Source organism: Musca vetustissima, unplaced genomic scaffold (genome assembly GCF_032173495.1).
Source record: "Musca vetustissima isolate MV318-11 ecotype Yass unplaced genomic scaffold, APGP_CSIRO_Mvet_v1 utg351, whole genome shotgun sequence".
In the NCBI taxonomy this organism is placed as follows: Eukaryota; Metazoa; Arthropoda; class Insecta; order Diptera; family Muscidae; genus Musca; species Musca vetustissima.
Window position 1 is genome coordinate 152,096 of NW_026879789.1, and position 27,233 is coordinate 179,328.

Consider the following 27,233-nt stretch of genomic DNA (forward strand, 5'->3'; position numbering starts at 1 on the left):
ATTTTCTTAGAATGTAAAACCACCCTCAGGTGCCTTCGATTGGGCAGCATTGAATTCTAGCGCACCATTTACTTCCTGTGGTGCCAATTCCGATTCAGCACCATCACCATTGCTAAAGTAGGCATCAATAATGGCATAGGCTTTCTTATAGACTTCTTCGTTTTCATGCTGTTGCAAATTTTCCAATTTATCGAGGCCACCCATCTCCTCAACCATTAGGCAGAGATTCTCGGTGCCACCCAATTTCTCGGCCAAGGCAAAGAGATTCGATAGACCTGTTAGAACCACTTTAATGGTGCGGGGATCCTTGGCGTCAAGTAAATCACAGAATGGTTTTAAAATTTGATATTTCTCAATTAAGTCGATTATCTGTTCGGGTGTGCCACTGGTAGTTGTGTTTGTAACAGCCCAAGCGGCTTCCTTTTGTGATTTGAAATCGCCCTTCTCCAAGACTTTACGTATTTGAGCGAATATGTCTGTAAGAAAAAGAGAAGAGGAAAACAATAGAAAAAATCACATTAAAAATAAGATTGAATATCCTAAAATTGTGAGAATCAAAAAACTAAAATGTCTGGTTTTACAAAGCGCCCAAACAAAAACCACCTGCCTTTCTCTTTGATAAAGTTCTTTTGTGAAACTCCTTTGGGTCTTTGTATCTCAAAGTGTGTGTGTGTGCGTGGAAGTGACAAGTAAATGTAAACCTCATACCAAAAATCCAATTTACACTCAAAATCAGTTAAAATTGGTTTCCGGATGGGTTACCTTTTTTTTCTAACAAAAAGGCAGGCAAGTTTCCAAAATAGAATCTTTGTATTTTGTAATTATTAAACGGTAGAAAAAGTATTTTATTACCGGAGAAAAGAAAATAGAATATAGGAGGAGTCTAGACTTATCAAGTTTTCTAATAGAAAAAGCAAATGCCTAGAAAGAAATTCAATTGAAAGCCTTTCAATGGAAATTTAATTAAGGTAACACAACACGGATATCTGAAAATTAAACAAGCGAGAAATGGTTATTGTTAGAGGTTGACGACCGTGCAATAAGATACACCATCCTATGTATTCAGATTATAAAAGTACTTTACAGTTTGGAAATATTACGATATGCAGTATATGACATTTCCGAACCAATCGGAATCCTAAATAAATTCCACACGAATTTGGAATAAAATCAAATAAAGTATAATGGACTACAGTCTAATGGGCTAAATCTAAACGTTATATTATCCGTACAGACCCCAGGGTCAGGAAAATGGCATTTCATAGCAGAGTTAACCAAATCATAAGCGAAGAAGATCTCCCAAAAACATCAGCAGTGCTCATAAAAATACTGTTTTATGGATTTATTTTTTTTTAGTCCATCGGGTACCATTTGAATGGATTAGATACATCGTACAACTGTGCATGTAGTGTGATCCTATCCCATATGTCGGTATTCGCTCTGAATTAAGATGGGTATACCACTAATCTTTGTCTTAACAGCTGATTTTGTTCTGTTGATATGAAGAACAAAAGTCTTACGTATTGTTCTACTTCGGTCTTCGGGAACCCCGGGCTGAATATTTTTATACCCTACACAACTATGTTATAGAGGTATTATAGCTTTGTGTTTGTAAAACCGCGAAATATTGGTCCAGTCACACCTTTTCGTATATCGATCGTCATATCTCAACCATCTGTCCATTATAATTGGTAAACACGATACAGGTCACAGTTATGAAAGAGGCACGACGTGCCTTCAGAGGGAAATAACCGGTAGATTAAATTAAGGGTCCGTCTGAAGCAGTGATGTAAATGAAATACATATCCGACGTATAATGACAAAAGAGGTATTGCGGAATCTATTCCGAAGAAGAAAACTAGAGTGTCAATGCATATTTTCCAGTTTTCCCTAATCCTCACATAAACTGCAATAATCCAATAATGTCACATGTGAATATGAGCGATCTGATCCTGCAGTAACCTTTTATCATACCTACAATGATGTTTATCTCTAGCTTACTATGAGACATCAACGAAATAGTACTGCGTGATAACACACAGGCCAGATAGTTTTTGAAATCCTGAAAAGCCAATAGGAGGTTGTACAGATCCCTCAATCGGTAGATTGGACGTCTTTGAACCTCCTCGAGCAAGTATGTCGGCTATCTCATTCCCATTTATGTTACTATGTTCTGGAATTCAACATAAACAAACTTTCTGTCACATATCATGCACATCTCTTTTACAATCAAGAACCGCTTTTGAATTTATAATACACGATTTAAAGCCCTCTGATTGCAAGAATTTTTCGCAACCAATGTGTAACCGGAAATCTCCATATTCTCCTTTCATACACTTGGCATTTATAATAAAAACAGACAAGACCTAAAATCCTCTTTAAAGTGACCAATACTCCAACATGACCGGTATAATCTTCTCCTCCTTGGTCCGAAACGTATGCCGACGTAGGTGCTGCACTTCGTCATTTTGATCCAGTGGGACGATGGTAACGAGATTAAGAGTCTCTCTACCGGAGGTTTGTCCACGTTACATCAGTTCGCCTAATAATACCTATAGATTTGGGATATTTAGATATTACTTTGCAAAACTCCTTTGATTGGCTAATTAAACAGAACCAAGACTTGCGCTTAGACTTCTTGATTCCACTTTTGTGCCTATTGAATTGTTCTCCATAAACGTCCCAATCTGTGCGAAGTTTCGTCTTACTAAATGGTGACAAAATAATCTCTAACTAAGGGACCCGCTTTAAAGTTCTGATTGATAAGAAGTTTCCGTATTCCTACGGAGCCTTATTTATTCCTGGGCGACTCAACAAGTTTTTCAGAATTATCAGCCAGGTGCTGGCCATGGTAATACTACATGTATAGTACAGAAAAATCTCCCTATTAAAATAAGCAATGGGATGACAACTCCCTTCGACTGATTTTGGTGTGGCGGACTTCAGGTCGGAAGTTACCACAGACCTACACATATGTTATTCAGGGGAGCCAAATTCACCTCGACGACCTTCGGACATCGATTCAGTATGACTCTGAAGCTTATTGACATATGCCGACATAGTGCTAGTCGGAGTCAGATTTGGGCAACAGGGTCTATGCTCCCCTCGTTAGGGCCACAGCAATCTTCCTGAGGAGATTTCGCCGGATTCACCGCGGTGTCCAGCTAATCATCAGTTAAGATTTTGTTGCAGTTCCTCTGGGAGTATGTCCCCACTTTGCTCTTCCGGTACAAATCTGTCCCGGTAGTCCAAGAGTTCACTACTCGGTTACTCTAGAATATTTATTTTATCTCTAATTCAGCTATATTATTCTCTTTAAAGTAGTCCCGCCTCAGCCAGCGTCTTTACCAATCCACGACAATCCCACGGCAGCGGGTTCTACGATACCGGATTGACCCGATTTATTTCGGCCAGCGGCTGCCAACCCAGTTATATATGTTTGTATTGTTTTTCTGTTTTGGGAGCAACATATCCCGGAATGCTTGCTCCGGATTCTTTTGGTCCGTGCCGGGATCGAACAAAACCCCGGACCATGGTTCTGTTCGGTTTGCCAGAACATCATTCACCACAGGTCAGTGTCGGTGAGATGTAATGGGTGCAGGGAGTGGGTGCACTTCAGGAATTGTTCCGGGTTGGCCCGGTTGCGAGACTACAGCGATAGGGATTACGTTGCCTCGTGCTGCAACAGCGCAATCCCCAGAGAGTCTTCGTCTACGTCGTCGTCTTCTTCGTCGGAGTACGGAACTCCACCGCAGTCTCCTGAACAGCAATCAAGTATGCAGCACTTAACACCGCACGTTGCTGTTCCCACCCCTGATAGTGCATCGTTTCTGCAATTTAATTGCAACGGTCTCCGAGGAAAAATAGATGAGATAGTGGATTTCATGAATCGGAAGAATATTTTGGTCGCGGCGGTGCAGGAAACCAAGCTCAATGAAAATTGTAGCCTACAGCGTTGTGATGGTTACAACGTTCTGAGGAAGGATCGCACCAGAAGTGGAGGTGGAGGCCTAGCATTCCTTATGCACCACTCTGTTCAATACAGGCCTATCTCGCTTGAGCTTGACTCTAGTGACCCATACATGGAATGTATGGGGGTAGCAGTTAAATGTGGTACTGCCGAGGTAGAGGTGCTTAACGTGTATATACCGCCGATTAACAGCTGTGAACCGCGTTATTTGCCCAACATTAGTTTTCTATTGGAGGGCAATAACCGCCTGGTGCTAGGGGACTTCAATGCCCACCATGAGTTGTGGCATTCCGTCCTAGGTAATGACCAGAGGGGATCAGTGCTGGCAGAGCAAATTGATAGCTCCACGTTTTGCACGGTAAATGAGGATGCCCCCACCAGAATAAGGGGAGAGTGTCACAGTTCGCCAGACATAACCATTGTGTCACCGGGTCTGATAAATGACGTCAGCTGGCAGCCCGTCATTTCTCTTGGATCAGACCATCTCCCCATAATCGTCTCCATCAGCAGACCGCCCGATTTCGTCATCTCTGAACGCCGCACTTTCCTTAACCATAGGAAAGCTAACTGGCAAGGTTTCAGAGAGTTCACCAACCAACGCTTCAGAGAACTTTCCATTCCTTCTGATGTACGGGTAGCAGAAAGGAAATTCCGAGGCATCATCACTGCTGCAGCTGCTAGATTTATACCTGCTGGTCGAATACCCGAGATGAGACCCAATTTCCCAGCAGAAGCAGTTGGTCTGGCAAACGAGCGTGATGAGCTCCGTCGATCTAACCCAGCAGATCCCAGGGTCAGGGAACTCACGTTGGAGGTCAGCAGATTAGTCGCGGAGCACAAGCGGAATAGATGGTTGGAGCACCTGAAGAGTTGCAACATTGGTACCGGAGTAAGTAAACTGTGGGCAACGGTTAAGTCGCTCTCGAACCCTGGTAAAAAGGATGATAGGACCTCAGTCACATTTAACGACGAAACTGTGACTGATCCGAAGAGATGCGCAAGTCATTTTAACCGACAGTTTGTCGAGCATCCCGAGAGCGACAGGGCGAAGAGAAGAGTACTTCGTCGTATAAGATCTCTTCCAGCCGAGGAGGTACCACCACAGTTTACGATGGGTGATGTTGCATATGTCATCCGTAACGCGAAGTCATCTAAAGCGTTGGGCCCAGATGGAATATCTATGTGTATGCTGAAGCAGCTGGATGAGCCGGGAGTCGAGTACTTGACCAACGTCCTCAACTTGTCGATAGCCACCCACGTCGTCCCCGAAGCCTGGACTATGGGCAGGGTGGTCCCGCTACTGAAGCCGGGCAAGGATGCCAGCAAAGGTGAATCGTACAGGCCGATTTCACTTTTGTCGCCAGTAGCGAAGACCCATGAGGCTTTACTCCTCCCCAGCATTAGAGAAAGCTATCCAGTTGCGGATCATCAACATGGATTCCGTAAGCAACATAGTACAACAACAGCGTTGCACGCCATTTCCACGCATATAAGTAGAGGACTTAACCAGAACCGGCCGTGCGATAGAACAGTGTTGGTAGCGCTTGACCTATCAAAAGCCTTTGATACTGTCAGCCATGCCACGCTGTTTGAGGACATTGAGAACACTTCCCTCCGGCCGAGTTTGAAACGTTGGATAATCAACTATATGTGTGGACGCCAGTCGTACGTGGAGTTCCGGAACAAGAAGTCCAAACCCCGTAGAGTTAAACAGGGAGTTCCCCAAGGTGGAGTGATTTCTCCGGAACTGTTTAATCTCTACCTTTCCGGTATTCCACGCCCTCCGGACGGCATAGAAATCGTTACGTATGTAGATGATTGTACGATTATGGCGTCGGGTCCCATTGTTGAAGACATATGTGTGAGGTTGAACGCATATCTCATCGATTTAGCAGCATTCTTCAAAGCGAGGAATATGAAAATATCCGCCTCGAAGTCGTCAGCCACACTTTTCACCACATGGACTGCGGAGATGAGAATGCCGTTGAATGTGCAGGTCGAGGGGCATACAATTCCGACCACCAACTACCCCAAAATACTCGGGGTCACATTTGACAGCATGTTCAAATCGTCCGCGCATACCACAGCTATCTGCGATAAGCTGAAAAGTAGGAACAAGGTCCTCAAGTCGCTTGCCGGCAGCACTTGGGGCGCAGATAAGGAAACCTTGTTGACCTCTTACAAAGCGATAGGTCGGTCTGTGGCTAGCTATGCGGTTCCAGTGTGGTCTGCGAATTCCAGTGATACGCAATGGAGAAATATTCAGACCTGTCAGAATGCCGCCCTGAGGACAGCGACAGGGTGCCTCCTCATGACACCAGTGGACCATCTTCATGAGGAGACGAAGATCCTTCCCGTACGTCAGCATAGCAATATGCTTTCGTTGCAGTACCTGCTTGGGTGTTTCAGGGACGATCATCCCAACCATTACATGGTGGATAGGACTCCCCCGCCCAGGCGTGTCAGGAAGGATCTGCATGATCTAGAGAGAGAGGTCCAACGATACAAAAGGGAGCCTCTAGATCAAGTTGCCTATCGAGCGGGTCTGAATGGCATTCATACAGATGCAGTAGCCGCAGCGCTGAACGGTTACAAAGTGAATGCCGTCCTCGGAGCTCACCCCCCACCCATAGCAGCTGAAGAACGTCAGCTGCCTAGACAAACCAGAGTAGTTCTGGCTCAATTACGTTCTGGATGGTGCAGTCGGCTCAATTCGTATTGGGCACGGATTGATGACCAGGTGCTAAATGTCTGCCCAGCATGTGGTACAGGCCCTCATACCACACTGCACTTGTTCAATTGCCCAGCCAAACCTACTCACCTTACTCCGGAAGATTTGTGGCTACAGCCAGTGGAGGTAGCTGCATTCCTAAATCTGGAGACAGAACTGGAGGAAACATAACAGGAAACATTCAATACATATAACTGCTACAACAACAACAACCAATCCACGAAACCTGCTTGTAAGGTATTTCTTGTAGGAAGAGGACAAATTCAATTATTTGACTTATTTTAATAGTGTTTTATAACATATAGAATTGTGCGGTCAGCTCAATGGCAAATTTATAGCCAAGTATTATTAACTATTAAGTAATATTATTATCTATTTATGAAAATCCATTGAGTTTTTTTAATCTGAATACTATACAGAAATGAAATAATATTTTGCAAATGATATACAACAAATCTAGCATGTAGAATCTAATGGAAAACCACAACTCCTTAATCTTCTTAGAATAGTTGGTTATCTTTATAACCAAAACCATGACGTTAGAATATATTCAAATTGACAGAAAACCATCATCGTCACCACCTCTCTAAATAAAAACACAGGTATAGAGAGATACAATGCCAAACCACCACTTACCCGCATCAATAACAGCTTGAATTTGTTTTTGATTTCCGGCTGTTATGTTACTGATAGTCCAGGCGGCTTCTTTGACAATATTATTTTTGGAATGTTGCAATAAAAGACCCAACTTAGGTAAACCGCCAGCAGCAATTACAGCATCAGTCTGCAAAAAAGAAACAAGCAAGAAGGAAACGAAATTAAAAAAGAGAAAATTAAAAGATAAGCATGGCGACCATAGGAAGAGAAGAGCAAAATATATACGAGATTGAGGATGTAGTAGTTTTTGGTTGGTTTGACAACAGCCAACCAACCAAGCATTGCAAAAATAACAAAAAAAGGACAAGGCAAACCATTTCCATAAAATTTTCATTTCTATTTACTATTTGAGTTATAAAATTAAGCAAAAAGGAGAACTAAATGGGCAAGAGAAAATAATTTTGCTAGGCTTTTGCAAAAAGCGGCCGTAATGAAAACACTAGGCGGCAGTTGAAACGTTTAGAGGAGGAGAGTTGGAGTAGGGTAATAGAAAAACAGTTGCAATAAAAAGTGCCAAGTAATTTAAACAAATTGAAGTGGCTGGGTTCGTTTGCTAGGCTTTTCAAATTGCATGGGCCACAACGACAACACAAGGCAATCTGGTAGGATAGATGGAGGACAAACATCAGCAGATAGACCGACCCAATCTGTAGCCGCCGCATCACTAAGAAATGGAAAAATATATTTCCTCATACCAAATGGAATGTTAAACAAGCAAGAAAGGTAACACAGCCGACTGAGCTTTTGCACAAAGAATTTCATTAGCATTTGAAAATGTATGCCGAAACCTGTTAAGGTGACAATGAAGAGGCTGCTGACTGACTGAATGACGACTGCCGTTGGTTGATTGTGCGAAAAGTGTAATATGCAAATAACTTCTATTTCCATCTGGTTGCCACTACTACTGCCACCAATAAAAACAACAACAGCACAGCAACACAGGGTTGGAGGTGATAGTGTGTGGTGTGCCTTGGAAAATCATCGTTATCACGCCTTTCAAACGCATATATTTTGTTATTTTACCTCAACATTATTTTTTCTTCTTGGCTTTCCTTTTTTCTTTTTGCACTCAGCACCGGCAGCGGATCGAATTGAATGAATATAAAAGGGAAAAATTCATGACGACGACAACGACAACTGTCATAAGAAGTTTTAAGGAAATGTCTGAATGTTGATGTTAAAATTGGATGATAAGAGGGGTGGATGGCTGCCTGCTATGTTAGATGGAGCACGGCAGGCTTTTAGAGTAGAGTAAGAAAGATCCCAAAAAATATATACTCTAAAGAACTCAAGATGAAAATGTATTCCGAAATTATAAATAAAACCGTTGCCTTTTTTCGACAATATGTTTTACATTTTTCACATTTGTATTTAAAATTCAAATTCCATAGATGCACTGAATAAATGAGGTCAGCCGAAATTCATGGAAAAAACTTTAAATCGACTAAGACAGTGGGAAGATATTTTTTAAATAGATTACAGGGCGATCTGGGATAATGCAAAACTAAAATTAATTGGTATAGTATCCAAGGAAACCCCTTACTGAAGAGAGCATCAAGTCCTCAAAATTGACTTGACTACTAAGTGTCACGTCCAAACTGTTAATTAAATAGGAAGACTCTGACCATCAATGGACCTCGTCGAGACGAAAATTTGCGGTGACCTCCATCATAACGGTGGGGGTTAGTCGAATTTGTGTCTATTAACGTTCTATGGTATTCGGATTGAACCTTGGGGCTTCAACGTAAGGTCCACACCACTATGACGCAAGGATACAACTTATATCCAAAAACAAATGCAAATTCATCTTAGACGGTTTTTGCTCAACCTGGTTCTGCTTCAAACTCCAGACCAAAATTTCGATTTTTGGATACGGAAAGTATATATATATAAAAATCTATTGTTTATATGAACAATAAAAACAAAATGTCATTTACAGATTGGAATCCAGAACTTTTGTGTCTGCAGTAATAAAATTCGAACTAACTCCGCAAGAGAGACAAAGAGGGGCAAAAATTTTGAAATTTTTATAAAAAATATATCATATAAATCCATTTTTTTGGGGATTTGTTTCATTTTCCGAATTATGAACTTATTTCATTATGAAATAAGTCCCCACTTTAAGGGACTTATTTCATTTTATTTTGGAGAGTTCCTTCATTTCGGTGGGGGGAGGTTATTTTATATTGCTTTTTAGGAATTTATTTCATAATGAAATAAAGGGACTTATTTCATACCGCCCTGACGGTCGTGTCCACAGGTTGGGGACAGTGGAAAGCCCAATGTTATTCTTTGGGTAACTGTGAATATTATATAAGCAGTCGCGGACAATCATCGGGTTTTGGTGTCTCGGAGAAAATGACCGAGTGCCTATGATCCCAGGACTGACGAGGCGGGAATGGCGCCTTCAAAAATCCAATTCATAGGTCTTAGGTCAGTACCGCCCTAAGTGATCCCTTAACGCCAGGTGTTGGGCGACCTCGTGCTTATCAGTGTTTTACGGTTCGCATTTAGGTCCCTACTGTATTTGAACGTAGCCTTGTTGATACGTAAAGATAGCAATGTTAATATATGCAATTTTTCGACTGATACCTTGGCACCCTCAGTCTCGAACTCTACAAGGTCAAAACTCATCATTTCCCACTAATGATGACTACCTCAGACCCCTTCTCCACACCATACTGAAGAAATCGACTTCTTTAGAATCAACTCTGGGACGACCCACCCTTCACAGACGAGGAAGACGCTATGGATACCACTGTGATGAACACGATAGATATCATGGTGACTCCAAATCAAAGTGATTTGTATCAGATGGTGAATAGGGACGCAAACCCTGGCGACGAAGAGTATCCCAATTCCATCTCCACGGCTTGTAGTGAAGTCTCGAGACTTCTGAGGCAGTTGGCCGTTGACGTGGATACTGGTGCTGAAAAAATGAAAAAAAAATACTGTAGGTCGGTTAACTTCTACAACAGGTTTATCGGACATCAATCACGGATATCTAATCTATTCGAAAGTTCTCTAGGAATTCTCCGAATAATATTGCGAGTGACTTCTTAATGTATAGAATTCCAACATGACGTGCAAATGCACTACAGTTGGCCCTCCGAAGGAGGAGAAGACTGTGACCTATGTGTCTATAAGAGAGAGTGGTAAGAGTGAGGTGAAAGCCAAACCCGCCATTTCGAAGCAGGAACCCCTACAACCGATATTGACGCCTAGAAACCCTGCTGCCTAAACAGAGGTAAATCTGCGAGTAGCAATTATGGATCGAACGGACTCCGACGGGGTTATCAATAAAAATAAATGGTTGTTGCTTGATAGATATACGAAGGACCTCTTTCTAAACGACGAAATTGATCGACGGAGCCTTCGGTTTGGCCACATCACCTTGTACAACGGTGGCAAAGTTGTTATTTGTCGTACCAAAGGGTCTGCTGACTTCCTTAATAAAACAATTAATAACAGTGACCATATTTGGGAAGGTAGTAAGCTAGCAGCTGATGCGGTCCACAAGATGGTTATCTCAGTGTGGATCCCTTTATCATTTATGTAACTGGAGAAAACACTGAGGTTGGTTGAAAAACAGAACGACGGACTGCAGATAAGGAAGTGGAGGATCCTCACCTCAATTGAAAAGATCGGCGGGCTTGTCGCTAAGTTCCCCACCGGCTCTGCTGGAGAACAATGCCTATGGAGGTATAAAGGTGAACTGTTTTATGGGATGTCTCCCGTATGAGGCTCCTGACCCACCCGGACGGGAGTTTATAAAGAACGGCAATGGTGACCTAGTCATTGAATCTGATGCCAATACAAAAAGTGAGTCCATATTTAATTTTATAGATATGGTCTGTCGATATATACATAGCCAGAAAGCATGAAATTCTATTTTTAATTATTTCTACTAAGACAGTTGAGGGTGAAGCAATGGACGGTAATCATTGATCGCCATTTCTTCCGAGGCAGACAAAAATCAGATCATTTTGTCGGAAGCTTGCTTCAATGTGCAGATCATCTGCACCAACATCCACCTCAATTGAGTTTTGAATCGGCTTCCCATGAGTTGGGTTTTTCATCTTGCCCAAGATTTACGTTCTCTTCCACCACCTTTGACTGCGATTCACTTTGAATTAGAGGAGTCACCTGGGTCATCGTAGTGTTAACCACAGTAGTATCCATGAAGTTATTTTCGTCTGCCAAGGATGAATCAATGCAGAGGTGCGACGGAATACTCTGATGGCGGAGACGGAAAGAACCGGTTTCCCTAATTAGATAGGTGAGAAAATCTTTCTGTCTTTCCAAATGATAACCACATCAAATTCACTGCTTATTTCTCCTGAAACAGCATTGGCATGTCCGAACTGAGCCACCTCTTCTTCTGCTTCCATGTACCCAGCTATGTTTCGTTCTTATAGTTACAAGACTAACACCAACATTGGGTGGGAACTTGATGGTACTCGTCACAAATTAACGATTGCTTTCTTTAAAATATTCACACCTTGTTTACTTTAGCATCCGACGGTGCCCACATAAAATCACAAATTGAAATTTATGTGTCACCACCCCCCATTTATAATGAAATCGTCTGTACAGGTACTGACAAATATATATTACGTGATACTGGCTATTTGTACAAACTTTTACACTTGTTAACCCCCCATATATCCGTGCTATTCTCTTTTAAAATATATATGCAACGTACATATAATTATTCATTCAAAACGATGAAGCTATCTTACGAAAATATATGCAAGCCATATTGTTGTCGTGAAAGCCAATGATGGAAATGAGGTTTTCACAAAAATCTCCACCTTCGTTTAGGACTTTTACTTTTATTTGGGGGAAAAACAAAGAATTGCGAACTTTATTTAACTATTGCCATGTTTGTTGGTATATTCGCAGGCATCACCCTAGCGCCAGAGAAGGCGAATAAAAAAGGTCCCACGAAGAAATTGCCTGTCATTTTGCCAAGCCTACAACAAACAATATCCTTAAATAAAACCCTGAACAAAACGACGTACCATGAACGAAGGCAAACGTCAAGCCGCCATTAATTTGCATTGCAAATTTCACAGTATTCCTTTTTCCGTTGGGTTGTCCGTCCGCATTTTTTCTTCTTCTACTCCATCGAAGGACCATTATAATAACAAAGCATGGTGAAAGAACTATCGCATCACACAAAAATACCCTCTCTTTTTGGTCTCATTTCACAGAGCTACTGAAACGTAGCAACTACGAAGAGAACACATGCCACACGTATTTTGTCGCCATTAAAGTAAGTGTTAATGCACTAAGTAGTGTTTGCCTTCGAAGTAGAGAGATGCTGTTTTTTGGTGTAACACACTTTTAACGTGTATCGTTTATTTAAAAAAAACAGAGGGTGATAATGATAATTGCGGAAAACATTTAAAGGGAAAATAAGGTGTTTTGGTGAATTGCATTTATTTTTATTACATTTTTCCCAAGGTATACCTCCCTGGAATCAAAGGATATATTGGGTTGGAATAAGAAAAAAATTGTTTCGAATAGCTTGGTATTTATAAAGGGAATTTTCATATCTTCAAGAATGGAATGGTCTGTATACAATGACGAACCTATCAAAAATTTATTATTTAGCCGGAATGATTATTTAATATCCTTTATTAATAATCATTCCGGCTTCCTCTGTATCTGGAGGGGAAGACTGCATGGAATTTAGAAATCAGATGAGTAGGTTTATCTGATCAGTAATACAGGTGAAACGTATCGTGTGGTCCTACCTTATCTATATGTCGGGCATGTAAACGTGTATATACATAGAATTTATACAGATTTGGAAGCTGTATTATTTCCATTGTCCCAAAAAATCGTCAATAGAGATATCGAAGTAGAGGAACTACTATTACCGGTACGGGGCTGACCACATGATACTCTACACAACTACCACCACTGCACGTTTCCACGTCTACGATCCGAAACGACCCGATTTTTCTCGGCCAACGTCTGTCACCTCAGCCCATTGTGTAAAAGCAATAGGGCTGCTACAACAACAACAACAACCACTGCAGACTAACTTCTATATTTCGAGCCTGGACAGTATTTTTCAATATTTGCACACACTTGACTGAACATTTAAAAATAAAATTCAATTTTTTATTTTACACACAAATGTCTTGGCTCATTTGAACATCTAAATATCGACCGATCTTTATCAAAACAGTCATTCTTAATAGTAGACCAGATCCCTTTCCCCGTGTAAAATTTGTGATGTTTGGCTTATAATTATGTCCTCTATACAGACTAGAAATCCTGACAAAAATAAATGTTCAACTGATCAGTACCTTGACCCCAACAGGAACTTCATGTAAAATTCCATAGCGATCACTAAATAATATCGGAATACGTAGACCCATGTAAATATTTAAGTATAAATCCACATCCGAATAGATACCATCACTATAATTGGTATCAATTTAAACGTAAATAATTCCTCTTGAATATGCTATCAACTTATTCGGTCTATGTCCTTCAGTAGTAGCTATATAAGTCATAGAATACTAATTTTGCAAATTTTCGATTGTTCCTGGGTCAGATTCCTTTCTCCGTGTAAAACTTTGTTGTGTTCGAGTCATAATTTTAGCCTCTACAGCTATCAGAAAAACAGACAAAAATTAAGTATTTGGTCCAATACCAGTTCATTGGCCAGAATAGGTCCAACGTCTCAACGGTAACCGATAGCGCGTTTCCACCTTTTATTGAACAGAAGGACGAACATACGTGGCTAGATCGAATCAGCTGGTCGAGATATGACGATCGGTATACTAAAAGCAATATATAGGGCCCGAATTTCACAGTATTACAAACTTCTGGGCAACGCAAAGTTGTAATACCTGTAAAACATAGTTGCGTAGGTTATAAATGTCATTCCAAAGTACGCAGAAAAAGGCACTGATGCAGGAGTTTTCTGTAAGTAATTAGCCATAACCAACTCATACATAACAATCGCAAAAGCAACTGTAGATAACTTAATATAAATACCAAGAACCGGCGACTTATATGTCTATATCCACGTGATATTAAGATAGTTAACCGGGTACTTTAAAGTTGCGCTACATTGCATAGTGACATTAATGGGAATGAAATATCACATGAGAACGTTTGAGGGGTATCAGTCGTCCGATCTGCAGATTAAGGAATCTATAAGACCGCCTATTGGCAATAATACTAGCAAAATCCGTAAGATATACTGCGAGCTGGAAGTCGATGGACTGAGCCTGGATACATAACTTCAAATAAAAAAGTAAACAATTCCGCATCTACCATGTAGACGTCCAGCGCTACGTAGCAGAAGTCATCGACTGTCTCTTTATGCTATGCTTTGCCAAAAAATCGACCATTATTAAGTTATAAAATATATTCTCTTTATTTTATTTTTATTCTCCGGGTGAAAGGAGTTGATATATGACTGAACATTCTTAAACCTAACCAAACACCTTTACCGTTACATTTCCCAAAATTGTTATAACCTACCCTCCCAAGTTGTCCTATAAGTTGGCCCTTAAATACCACTTGAGTATTCTACCCCAAGTGAACATTTAAAGGTGTTTGTAAATGTAATAACATACTTAATATTCTCAATATCCTCCAATGAATATGGAAATTCAATACAAAAAATGATAAGAAGAAAAGGATGTAACACAGATGACATGCAAAACATATTTCAATAAGGAAATGATACGACGAAATATTCAAAAGATTTGTAGAATATAACAAAGACAAAAGATTAGTTGGATTGATGTCCAAGTGGAAATTTGTTGAAGTACACAGTTGTAGAATTTGATAGTGGGTATTAATGCAAATTGCAATGCTTCTCGGTATCATTCCTGCGCCCAATTCGTATATAGGATACCATTTACTGGAGCTCCTAAAATACGCTTCAATTATTATTCGGATAGCGGGTGGTGTTTTCCATTCCTTTATATTTCTATTTCACAACTTTCTTTCTGTGAACTCCTACAAAACTTTTGTTATAATCATACGACAATATTCCAACAGCCTATTTAATTATGTTTCTTTTAGAAAACAATACCCTATGTGTAATTTAATCTTTAAAGACATTAATATCTTTGTAAATGAAATTCAAACACATAGCACTTGAATGTGTGAAACAAAAAATAAAAAATGAAAGAAATTTAGCTTCTCAAAGTCTTCTTTTGGTAATTAGAACACTCTTAAGAAATAATAGATTATGCGGCAAGTGTTAAAAAAAAACAGCATATATTTTAAGCGCCCGCATCTGCAGCTAGTATATCTTCATTAGAATCTTTAGTATGTATATTATGCAGTAGAGTATTTTGCAAAGTATGCTTTTAACGCCCGTTCATCTTTCAGGCATATACCACACATACATATACAAGATTAAAATGTTGAGCATGAAAGTAGTGCACAAACACGCTCAATAAGTCCAAAAAAGAACATCAAAAACCCCAAGAATATGACAACGTCGTCGAAGTCACAGCTCAACCAAAAGCAGCAGCGAAAAGGCAAAACTTTTGCTAAAAGTGAAACTATGCAAAATTTATGTGATTTCAAAATTCAATATACTTTTCCTTTTCCCCCGTCTCTTTTTGGAATATAGGCGGCTCACATACGAAACATTTATATGTAATATGTTTGTACATATATCAGAGCTTAAAAGACATATCGAGAAAGTTTTCTAATATAAAGCTTGTCTTGTTGTTAAGTTAAAGAAGAGTTTTGAAAAGAATTCAGATTCGAAAAATGCTATACAACAACGATGACGGCGTCGACGACGAACAAACATTCGAGGATGAATATTTTCTTAAAAGAATTTATGTTTAAAATAACAAAAGTTTAAAGTGAGGCGAAAATATTTTTTAATATTAAATAACAAGGGATGGAAAATGTTTGCATAACAAGGTGTCGTGCAGACGACACAGACACCACATGGGTGAATCAAGTCAGTAACAGGCTGCACTTGGGGAGAAGGTGAAGCTTCCCTCTTGAAACGACAGCTGTATAGATAAACAAGAAATTGGAATTGATTACAGAATATTTCTTCAGTAAATTACGAGGCAATACCTTTGATAAAAAAAACTTTCATCATCTTCATTGAGTAAAATTGCAAAAACCATTAGTCTGCATCTGAATTAAAAACAGCATACATATATTTAAAAAAAATAAATTCACTTACCTGTTGATCTGTTCCAGTAACAATATTACCCACACTACGCAATGCTGGGACAATAATGGCCGGCTCATCCGTGCCCAATAGGGCGACCAGACGTGGTACAGCGCCCGTATCAACAACCGCTTGGATTTTATGATTTTCATCATCGGTCACATATGACAATGCCCAACAGGCATCGGCCAAAACCTGAATATCTGTGCCGCACAACAAATGCGACAACACCGGCAATAAACGTTTGATTTCCTCAAATGGTGGTGAGGGATTTTTGTTACGACACAAGTTCGACATTAACCAAACATTATTGCGTAAAAATGAAATCGGTATATCTTTACGTAAATCGACCATATTTAAAACACCATCAATACACTTGTGTTGAATGACAATATCACGTGCTGCAGCTCCATCACCAGCAATATTACCCAATGCCCAAACGGCTTGTTCGGCCAAATTGATATTTTCCGATTGCAACAGGGCAATAAAATGTGGTACAGCATTATTTTCAATAACACAGCGTGTTTGTTCGGAGGTACCCGAGGCAATGTTGGTCAGAGCCCAGGCGGCTTCGAATTGTAAGAGGGGACTGGAAAGGAGAGAATAAAAGAATAACATAAAAATGCAATATGGACATACATAAATAAAAAACAATATTAGTGAAGGAACAAACGTAAAATTTATTCTTTTAAATCAAATTTGACTGAATTTGCAACAGTTTGAGTATATATAAAATAATAGCTCATTATTAACTGAGGTTTGCAACAATTAAATTAAAGATAAATAAACTTCAAATTAGAAAACTCTAAACATTTATAAAAGACTAGCAAAGTACCCGCTACTTCGTATGCGGAACAGGAATAAAAAAATATTTCATATGGAAATCGTTGTACTATAGTTCTGAATTCCACCTCTATTCCTACATTTAATATCAAGTTTATTACCATTAAGTACTCTTCATACACATAAGCACTATTTTCCGAAATCCACACATTAGCAAAAACGTACAGGTTCCACATGTAATTCCATTTAGAACTTTTCGAACACATAATTATACATTTTCAAGACTACCTCTATACCGTCACCTCCACTAAATTTAGTACTAAAAACCCTTTGGTCCTTCTTTCTAACTCTCTGTCAATGACCAACATTCTAAATTTTAGGTTTCCAGCTCTCTCCGTTACCCAAATTCAAATTATTCCAAATTTAATGAATTTTCTATTCTATTTACTATTGGTACACATAAATTCGAGTTTCCAAAGTTGTCTCCATAGCTCAATACTACACTTCAACAGTAATTTTAAATAAAAAAATCGGGAGTCCAGCTCTATCCGTTCACACGTAATCAAGATGTACCAAATATAGTACTATTTAGTACACATAGGTAATATGCTTCCATATCTCAATTCTATATTCAAACATCAACCATTAGTCCAAATTATGGGTTTCCAGCTCTCTCCGTTCACCCAAATCCATTAAGTGCCGTTTAGTACTTTTCATACACATAAATACGAGTTTCCAAAGATGTCTCTATAGCTCAATCTTCAACAGAAATTTTAATTCCAAATTTCAGGTTTTCAGTTCTATCCTTTCAAGCAACATCCAAATTGTACTAAATTTAGTACCATATATACCTTTCGTACCAATAAGTACGAATTTCATAATCTACCTCAGTCCTACACTCCAACAGTCATTTTAATTCCCAATTTGAAGACTTCAGCTCTATCTGTTCACCTAAATCCAACTTCCACCAAATTTAGTACCATTTAGTACTTTTCGTACAAATAAGTACGATTTTTTAAAGCTAATTCCGATTATCACGATTCCATCTCTATACACTCAACTGAGAGTAATTAGTACGGAATTTAGTACCATTTTACACTTTTATACACATAAGTACGAATTTCTTAAACCATTTCCGTACATCAACACCACTTCCCAACCTGTATTCCATTTAAAATGTCAAGATTCCAGCTATACATGGTCAATATATATACAATAGGAACTAAATTCAGTAAAGTTTAGTACCTTTAGTACTCTTATAGGTCGAATTTCCAAAAACCCTTTTGCACATCTTTCTAACATTCCATTAGTGACCAACATTCCAAATTTCAGAATTCTAGGTCTTCCCGTTCGCTAATAAAAAGAGTACCATATTTGGTACATTTTAGTACTTTTCGTACCCTTCTACTTCCAACAAAACTTCCTGCATACCCCGATCCTACACCCTCATAATGATTCCAAATTCAAATTTAAATGTACCAAATTTAGTACACTGTAGTACGAATTTCCAATACTTCTTACTAAACCCACACCCCCACAGTTATCCTAAATCCAAGTTTCAGAATTCCAGCTCTATCGGTTCATCCACAATTCAATTTGTACCAAATTTAGTACACTGTAGTACGAATTTCCAAAACTTCCTACTTAACCCAAACCTACACTCCACAGTGATCCTAATTCCAAGTTTCAGAATTCCAACGCTATCGGTTCACTCACAATCCAAATTGTAGCAAATTTAGTACACAGTAGTATGTATTTCCAAAACCTCCAACTTACCCTAACCCTACAGCCCCACAGTGACCCTAAATCCAAGTTTCAGGATTACAACTCTATCGGTTCACTCACAATTCAATTTGTACCAAATTTAGTACACTGTAGTACGAATTTCCAAAACTTCCTACAGACCCAATCCTACACCCTCACAGTGATCCTAAATCCAAGTTTCAGGATTCCAACTCTATCGGTTCATCCACAATTCAATTTGTACCAAATTTAGTACACAGTAGTATGAATTTCCAAAACTTCCTACAGACCCCTATCCTACACCCTCACAGTGATCCTATATCCAAGTTTCAGGATTCCAACTCCATCGGTTCACCCTCAATTCAAATTGTACAAAATTTAGTACATAGTAGTACCAATTTCCAAAACTTCCTACATACCCAAATCCTACACCCGCACAGTGATCCTAAATCCAATTTCATGGTTTCCAACTCTATCGGTTCATCCACAATTCAATGTGTACCAAATTTAGTACACTGCAGTACGAATTTCCAAAACTTCCTACATACCCCGATCCTACACCACCACAGTGATCCTAACACAAAGTTTCAGGATTCTAGCTCTGTCGGTTCATCCACAATTCAAATTGTACCAAATTTATTACACATTAGTAAAAATTTTTAAAACTTCCTACCTATCTCGATCTTACACCCCAACAGTGATCCTGATTCCAAATTTCGTGATTCTAGCTCTATTGGTTCGCATAAAATTCAAATTGTACCAAATTTAGTACCCATGAATATAAATTACTGAAACTGGGTAAAAAAATCCAAAACTACGTACATTACCAATCCTACACTCCGACGGTAATGTTAATTTCAAATTTCAGGATTCCAGCTCGATTTGTATCTCCAAATTAAATTTGTACCAGATATAGTACCATATAGTACTTTTCGTACACATGAGTACACTCTTCCAAAACCATCTCCTTAAATGGACTCTACATCTCATCCCTAATTCGCATTCCAAATTTCAAGTTTTTAGCTCTATCAATTCACATGCTACGAAATTGTACAAAATTAAGTACATTTTAGTACTTTTCGGATATTTATAGTTCGAATTTCCAAAAAACCGTTGGCACATCTATCCTACACTCAGCGACCACCAATCCAAATTTCAGAGTTCTAGCTCTACCGGTTCGCCAAATACAAATGGTATCACATTTAGTACTTTCCGTACCGTTCTAGTACGAATTTCCAAAAACGCTTTTGTACATCTTCCTAACTTTACATCAGTGACCCACATTCCAAATTTCAGAATTCTAGCTCTTCCCGTTCACTTAATACAAAGGGTACCATATTTGGTACATTTTAGTACTTTTCGTACCCTTCTAGTTCGAATTTCCAAAAACCCAGCCATATCTCACGCCTACACACCAACACCAACCCACACTCAAAATTTCAAGCTTCTAGCTTTAGCCGTTTCGTCTGGGCGATGATCTGTCAGTCACTCACTCACTTAACACTAAGCTCTTTTATATATATAGATAATCAAGTTGTACCAAATATAGTACCATTAAGTACACATAAGTACTATGCTTCCATATCTCAATTATATATTTTAACAGCAACCATTGTTTCAAATTTAAGGTTTCCAGCTCTCCCCGTTCACCCAAATCCAAATTGTATCAAATCTAGTACCATTTAGTACTTTTCGTACACATAAATACGAATTTCCAAATATGTCTCTCGGTATAGCTCAATCATTAACATAAATATTAATTCCAAATTTCATGTTTTCACATCTTTTCGTTCAAGCAAAATGCAAATACTACTAAATTTAGTACCATTTAGTACTTTTTGTACCAATAATTACCCATTTCTTAAACACCTCAATCCTACACTCTAACAGTCAATTTGAAGACTCTATGTTCACGTAAATCCAACTTGCACCAAATTTAGTACCATTTGGTACTTTTCGTACACATAAGTACAATTTTTTAAAGCTACCTCATTCGTGTACTCCAATAGTAGTCCTAATTGATATTTTCAGGATTCCATCTATATACACTCAACTAAATGCAAATAGTACCAAATTTAGTACCATTTAGTACATTTTAAAAAACATAAGTACGAAAATCTTAAACCATTTCCATACATCAACACCACTTCCCAACCTCTATTCCATATAAAATTTCAAGATTTTAGCTATATATGTTCAATATATATAAAATTAGAACTAAATTTAGTACTTTTAGTACACTTATCGGTCGAATTTCCAAAAATCCTTTTGTCCATCTTCCTAACTTTACATCAGTGACCCACATTCCAAATTTCAGAATTCTAGCTCTTCCCGTTCGCCTAATACAAAGGGTACCATATTTGGTACATTTTAGTACTTTTCGTACCCTTCTAGTTCGAATTTCCAAAAACCCAGCCTTATCTCACGCCTACACACCAACACCAACCCACACTCAAAATTTCAAGCTTCTAGCTTTAGCCGTTTCGTCTGGGCGATGATCTGTCAGTCACTCACTCACTCACTTAACACTAAGCTCTTTTATATACAGTGAGTGTAAAAAGTATTTTGCCTCAATAAAAATTTGAAAAAATTCCAATATATACGTCTGAAGCCAGCAAACTAAAGATGTAAAATGACTTATGTATGATGGAGTACATTTGTGGACATATTTAGATCGTATTTCTGCAAGAATCACAGCGAAAGACCTATTGGTCTCGAAGATATCGGCCGAAATATATAATAATCCAAAAATGTTTATCACAAAAAAGTATTTTGCTTTTTATTATTATTTTAGAAAAAATTGTTACATTGGACACGTTTGGTCTTTTTATAGTTACAATTGCGGTTAACCACATACTATAAGCGATTTGACCACGATTTCATTACATCACGGCATTTTTTCGTGGGTATTTTCTCACATTTACATTCAATACATTCTCCATCAGTATTTCATTTAATATTTGGTATTTTCTTGTCCTAATCTTAAGATGAGAGTATTAAACATAGTCATTGGGGCTTCAAAACATCCCAAATATGTTTAGAATAATAAAGAAGAGGTTTTGCAAAATATAACGCGAGGACAGAACCTTAAAAACTATAAAAACCAAAATCCGACAAACAAATTATTTAAAAAAAATTCGCGAAACTCAAATTTTTTGACTTCGAAATTTGTATGGTCCAGTAATATTGATCTAGGAACCAATATATGCAATGTAAATACCAATAAGTGGGTCAGATTCAAAGATATGAACAGTTCTAAAGCAATAGTAATAAAAACCAATACATGAAGTTGGGATAAAACATCATTATTCGTCAAATCTTATTGTCTTTTGAAAAACTCTGGTTGCTGGTGGCGAATACGCATTCTATATTTTATCTCCGATTAACACCATCAGTTGCGAATAAAATGCAGTAGGGAATAAACGGGTCGATGTATTTTTTTCGAAATAAGATGTATTTCTATTGCCAGAAAACCGTCCATCGTATATTTTGGTTCCTAGATCAATAAAAATGAACCATAAAGTTTTCGAAGTTAGAAAAATGGGGTTTCGCGATATTTTTTTAAATAATTTGTTTGTTGGATTTTGGTTTTAATAGTTTTTAAGGTCCTGTCCTCGCGATATATTTTGTAAAACCTCCTTTTTATTATTCTTAACATATTTGGGGTGTTTTGAAGCCCCGACGACTATATTTAATGCTCTGATTTTGAGATTAGGACGAGAAATTACCAAATATTGAATGAAATGTTGCTGCAGAATGTATGTAAATGTAAATGTGAGAAAATACTCGCGAAAAATGCCGTCGTTTATTGGAATCGTTGCCAAATCGCTTATAGTATGTCGTTACCCGCAATGGTAACCACAAAAAGACCAAACGTGTTCTATGTAACAATTTTTTCTAAAATAATAATAAAAAGCAAAATACTTTTTTGTGATAAACATTTTTGCATTGTTATATATTTCGGCCGATATCTTCGAGACCAATAGGTCTTTCGCAGTGATTCTTGCAGAAATACGATCTAAATATGTCCACAAACATACTCCATTATACATATTTCATTTTACATCTTTAGTTTGCTGGCTTTAGGCGTATATATTGGATTTTTTTCAAATTTTTATTGAGGCAAAATACTTATTACACTCACTGTATATAGATGTTAAAAATGAGAAAATTTTAATTAAAAAAAATAATAAAATTTCGACCGAGCCGGGAAATTCAAATCCACGTGTAACTATACTACAGGCTGTTAATATTTATTTGCAATGAAGTTTCCCACCCCACGATGAACTTTGTTATACTGCCGAGACTTCTGATTTAAATAATGGGGGATTATAATAAAGAGAACATACCAAAAAGTGGACCTATACTCAAAATTTTACTAAGCAATTGTTGTAAATCAAAATGTACCCGAAATCTAAATTCCATTTCATTTAATGGGGGAAGGAAATACATACTTCCCAAAATTTGAGACCTGAATATAAACTGTATTCTCTTACCAAAGCTTGGAACGTACTAGGACATGGCGAACTTCACACTATGTACACGCAAATGTCCTAAACTTCACTGGAGATGACGGATTATGGAGATTATGAACTCTGTAACAATAACAATGCAATACCTTCATTTAGAAGAAATTCAAACAACAATAGAAACATAGATCCTGGACGGGTGAATTTCCTCCTTTGATGGTCTGTTGATATATGCAGATTGTTCAAAGATGGAAGAAGGTACAGGTGAAAAACTTATACAAATTTAATAATATTGTAGGTTTTTTAAGAAGAGATTTTAGCAATTCTGAAATCAGTGGAATTTGTCAAGGAACTTGTACTTGTGACTCGTTACCGGTGACTATATTTGTCGATAGTCCGGCGGCACTTCAATCAATCAGGTCGTGGACTAAAAACTGTAGAGTAATCCATGATTGTAAATTAGCTCTGCGGAATATACGGCATTTTGTTAGACTTTGTTGGGTTCCATAAGTAAATAGGTCATTAAGGGAAATGAAGTAGCTTGGATCGCAGTCTATCGGTTTATCAATTGATAATTCTGTTAGACTTCCACTTAATTATTGAGAATGAAGAAGAATTAGAAACTATCGAACGTCTACATTGTCGATGCTCCGTGCTTCGATGCAGAAGGCATAAACATTTTGGGAGATTTGAGATACAAACGCTAACCATTTTCTCCAAAATGGACCCCAAAATCATTTACAGCTTTGCTAGGAAAATGGCATAGTTGAATTAACATATTTAATTTTCTTCTTTGAGCTTCTTTACTCTATTAATACTTTTAGAATGATCACAATGGACAATAAGTCTTGGAGTGGAGCGGCTGCCTTCTGGACACCCGCGAACACTGTAACCTAACCTACTAGGAGTAAACCAAAGTATCATGGGCTTAAGTCTAGTTTAGGGGCTCCACCAGGATCGCTTTGAAATTTTTACCGTAAGTAGTCCTCGTTGTGCTGATTACAGTGATATATATTTTATGTGGGGGAAATGCATACTTCCCGAGATATGGGCCTTGAAAGTTTGGAATATACCTTGGTTAAAACGGCCGTTTTACTAATGCCACCAAAGCAATATGGGTATCATTTTAAAGAGTTTGAATAGTGCTTTAAAAATAAACATATTGTATAATTGTAAATTATATAATATTAACTAAAATTGAAAGAAAAAACATTTGGATTGCGTAGCCATGTATGCGCCTGTCCATAGGTGAAAGTCTTAAGCCCCGGCCGAAGGCCGGCTACTTAAAAAAACTTGAATTTGATTTGAAAATTGCTCTTAAAAAGGATTTGGATTGCGTAGCCATGTATGCGTCTGTCCATAGGTAAAAGTCTTAAGCCCCGGCCGAAGGCCGGCTACTTAAAAAAAACCTAAATTTGATTTGAAAATTGTTCTTAAAAAAGGATTTGGATTGCGTAGCCATGTATGCGCATGTCCATAGGTGAAAGTATTAAGCCCCGGCCGAAGGCCGGCTACATAAAAACCTTAAATTTGATTTGAAAATTGCTCTTAAAAAAGGATTTGGATTGCGTAGCCATGTATGCGCCTGTCCATAGGTGAAAGTCTTAAGCCCCGGCCGAAGGCCGGCTACTTAAAAAACCTTAAATTTTATTTGAAAATTGCTCTTAAAAAGGATTTGGATTGCGTAGCCATGTGTGCGCCTGTCCATAGGTGAAAGTCTAAAGCCCCGGCCGAAGGCCTGCTACTTAAAAAAACCTAAATTTGATTCGGAAATTGCTCTTAAAAAAGGATTTGGATTGCGTAGCCATGTATGCGCATGTCCATAGATGAAAGTCTTAAGCCCCGGCCGAAGGCCGGCTACATAAAAACCTTAAATTTGATTTGAAAATTGCTCTTAAAAAAGGATTTGGATTGCGTAGCCATGTATGCGCCTGTCCATAGGTGAAAGTCTTAAGCCCCGGCCGAAGGCCGGCTACTTAAAAAACCTTAAATTTTATTTGAAAATTGCTCTTAAAAAGGATTTGGATTGCGTAGCCATGTGTGCGCCTGTCCATAGGTGAAAGTCTAAAGCCCCGGCCGAAGGCCTGCTACTTAAAAAAAACCTAAATTTGATTCGGAAATTGCTCTTAAAAAAGGATTTGGATTGCGTAGCCATGTATGCGCCTGTCCATAGGTGAAAGTCTTAAGCCCCGGCCGAAGGCCGGCTACTTAAAAAACCTTAAATTTGATTTGAAAATTGCTCTTAAAAAAGGATTTGGATTGCGTAGCCATGTATGCGCATTCGTTGTAAGCTTTAAAATGATACCCATATTGCCTTTGTGGCATTACTAAAACGGCCGTTTTATTCAAGATATGCTCCGAACTTTCAAGGCCCATATCTCGGGAAGTATGCATTTCCCCCACATAAAATATATATCACTGTAATCAGCTCAACGAGGACTACTTACGATAAAAATTTCAAAGCGATCCGAGTGGAGCCCCTAAACTAGACTTGTTCCGCTTCTCTACTCAATTAAGACTTTTAGAATGATCACAATGGACAATAAGTCCCCGATTGAAGCGGCTGCCTTCTTAACAGCCGCGGATCCTGTAACCTAACCTATTAGGAGTAAACCAAAATGACACGTAATTATGGTAAATAATTATTAGTGGACCGATATTACTTGTCTTCGAACTTGATTTTAGTTATGAAGACAGATATCGATATTTGGACTCAAGAGTTATAGTGAACAATAGCCACAAAGACGAACGGGCATTCCTAATTCGTCTCCAAATTATCATAAACGAATTTGATGCAAAGAATTTTAAGGTCTAAAACCAATATTTCTATGAGGCACATTTTTATTGTGTCTAATATTGCCTTAGTAGACATAAGGCTAATGGTATAAAGCACACGTGCAGAAAAACGCACAGAAATGGATATCAGGACACATGTGAGCGATTATAATTAACTTCTTAAATGTGAAAAATAATCTATCCTTTTTCTTAGGCATATTTCAAATACATAAGTAATAGCATAGCTTATGTAGCAAAGTGTAGGGTATAGGATCCCCAAGGACATATTTAAATATTTGGCACCACATAAAATCTTGTCATTTTCCATAGCTTTGTAAAAAGCTATAAACTTTTGGAAAATACTCCAAAAAATAAATCAACATTTTAATAATAACTCAATTTCAAATACATAACTTACTTATCAAAATTCTGCAGGAAACGTATACAAATTGGTACAATGCCATGACCAATCATCAAGTCAATGGGTGGATTACGTTCGCGTGATAACATTTTACGAGCAGCTTGCATACCAGCAAATTGTCTCTCTGGATCAGTGCTTTGCATGGCGGCAACAATTTCATCCACTGTCATTTGTACTGGAGATTGGCCATTTGATTCCTTGAGCGGTGAGGTGATATCTTCTTCATTGATGTTACGGCGTTTAAACATTTGATCTTCCTTTTTGGATTTACGTAACTCCACGGTGACCTCATGACGACGTAAACGCGATTCCTAAAAACAACAGACAACAAGGAATGTATCTTGGATTAGAACAAATCTTCATCTCCATTAACAATGAAACAACACTAAAGGATGTCAACTTACACTGGTGTTAATGGAGTTGCTTTTGTAAGCACCCTGTCTAGAAGCTTCGGCTTTACTCATTTTTAAGCTGTATGTTTAATTTACTGGATTGAAGAA

The 27,233-nt window shown here is 38.3% G+C and overlaps 1 protein-coding gene across 1 annotated transcript; it reads right to left on the reverse strand.

Moving 5' to 3' along the window:
• Window positions 1-27,233, reverse strand: LOC133324948 (importin subunit alpha). The gene is made up of 5 exons (XM_061533770.1): window positions 27,138-27,233; window positions 26,731-27,044; window positions 16,555-17,131; window positions 7,338-7,485; window positions 1-476 (listed from the first exon to the last, which is right to left on the reverse strand). The coding sequence occupies exons 1-5, from the start codon at window positions 27,195-27,197 to the stop codon at window positions 7-9; spliced, it is 1,569 nt and encodes a 522-aa protein (XP_061389754.1). The 5' UTR covers window positions 27,198-27,233; the 3' UTR covers window positions 1-6.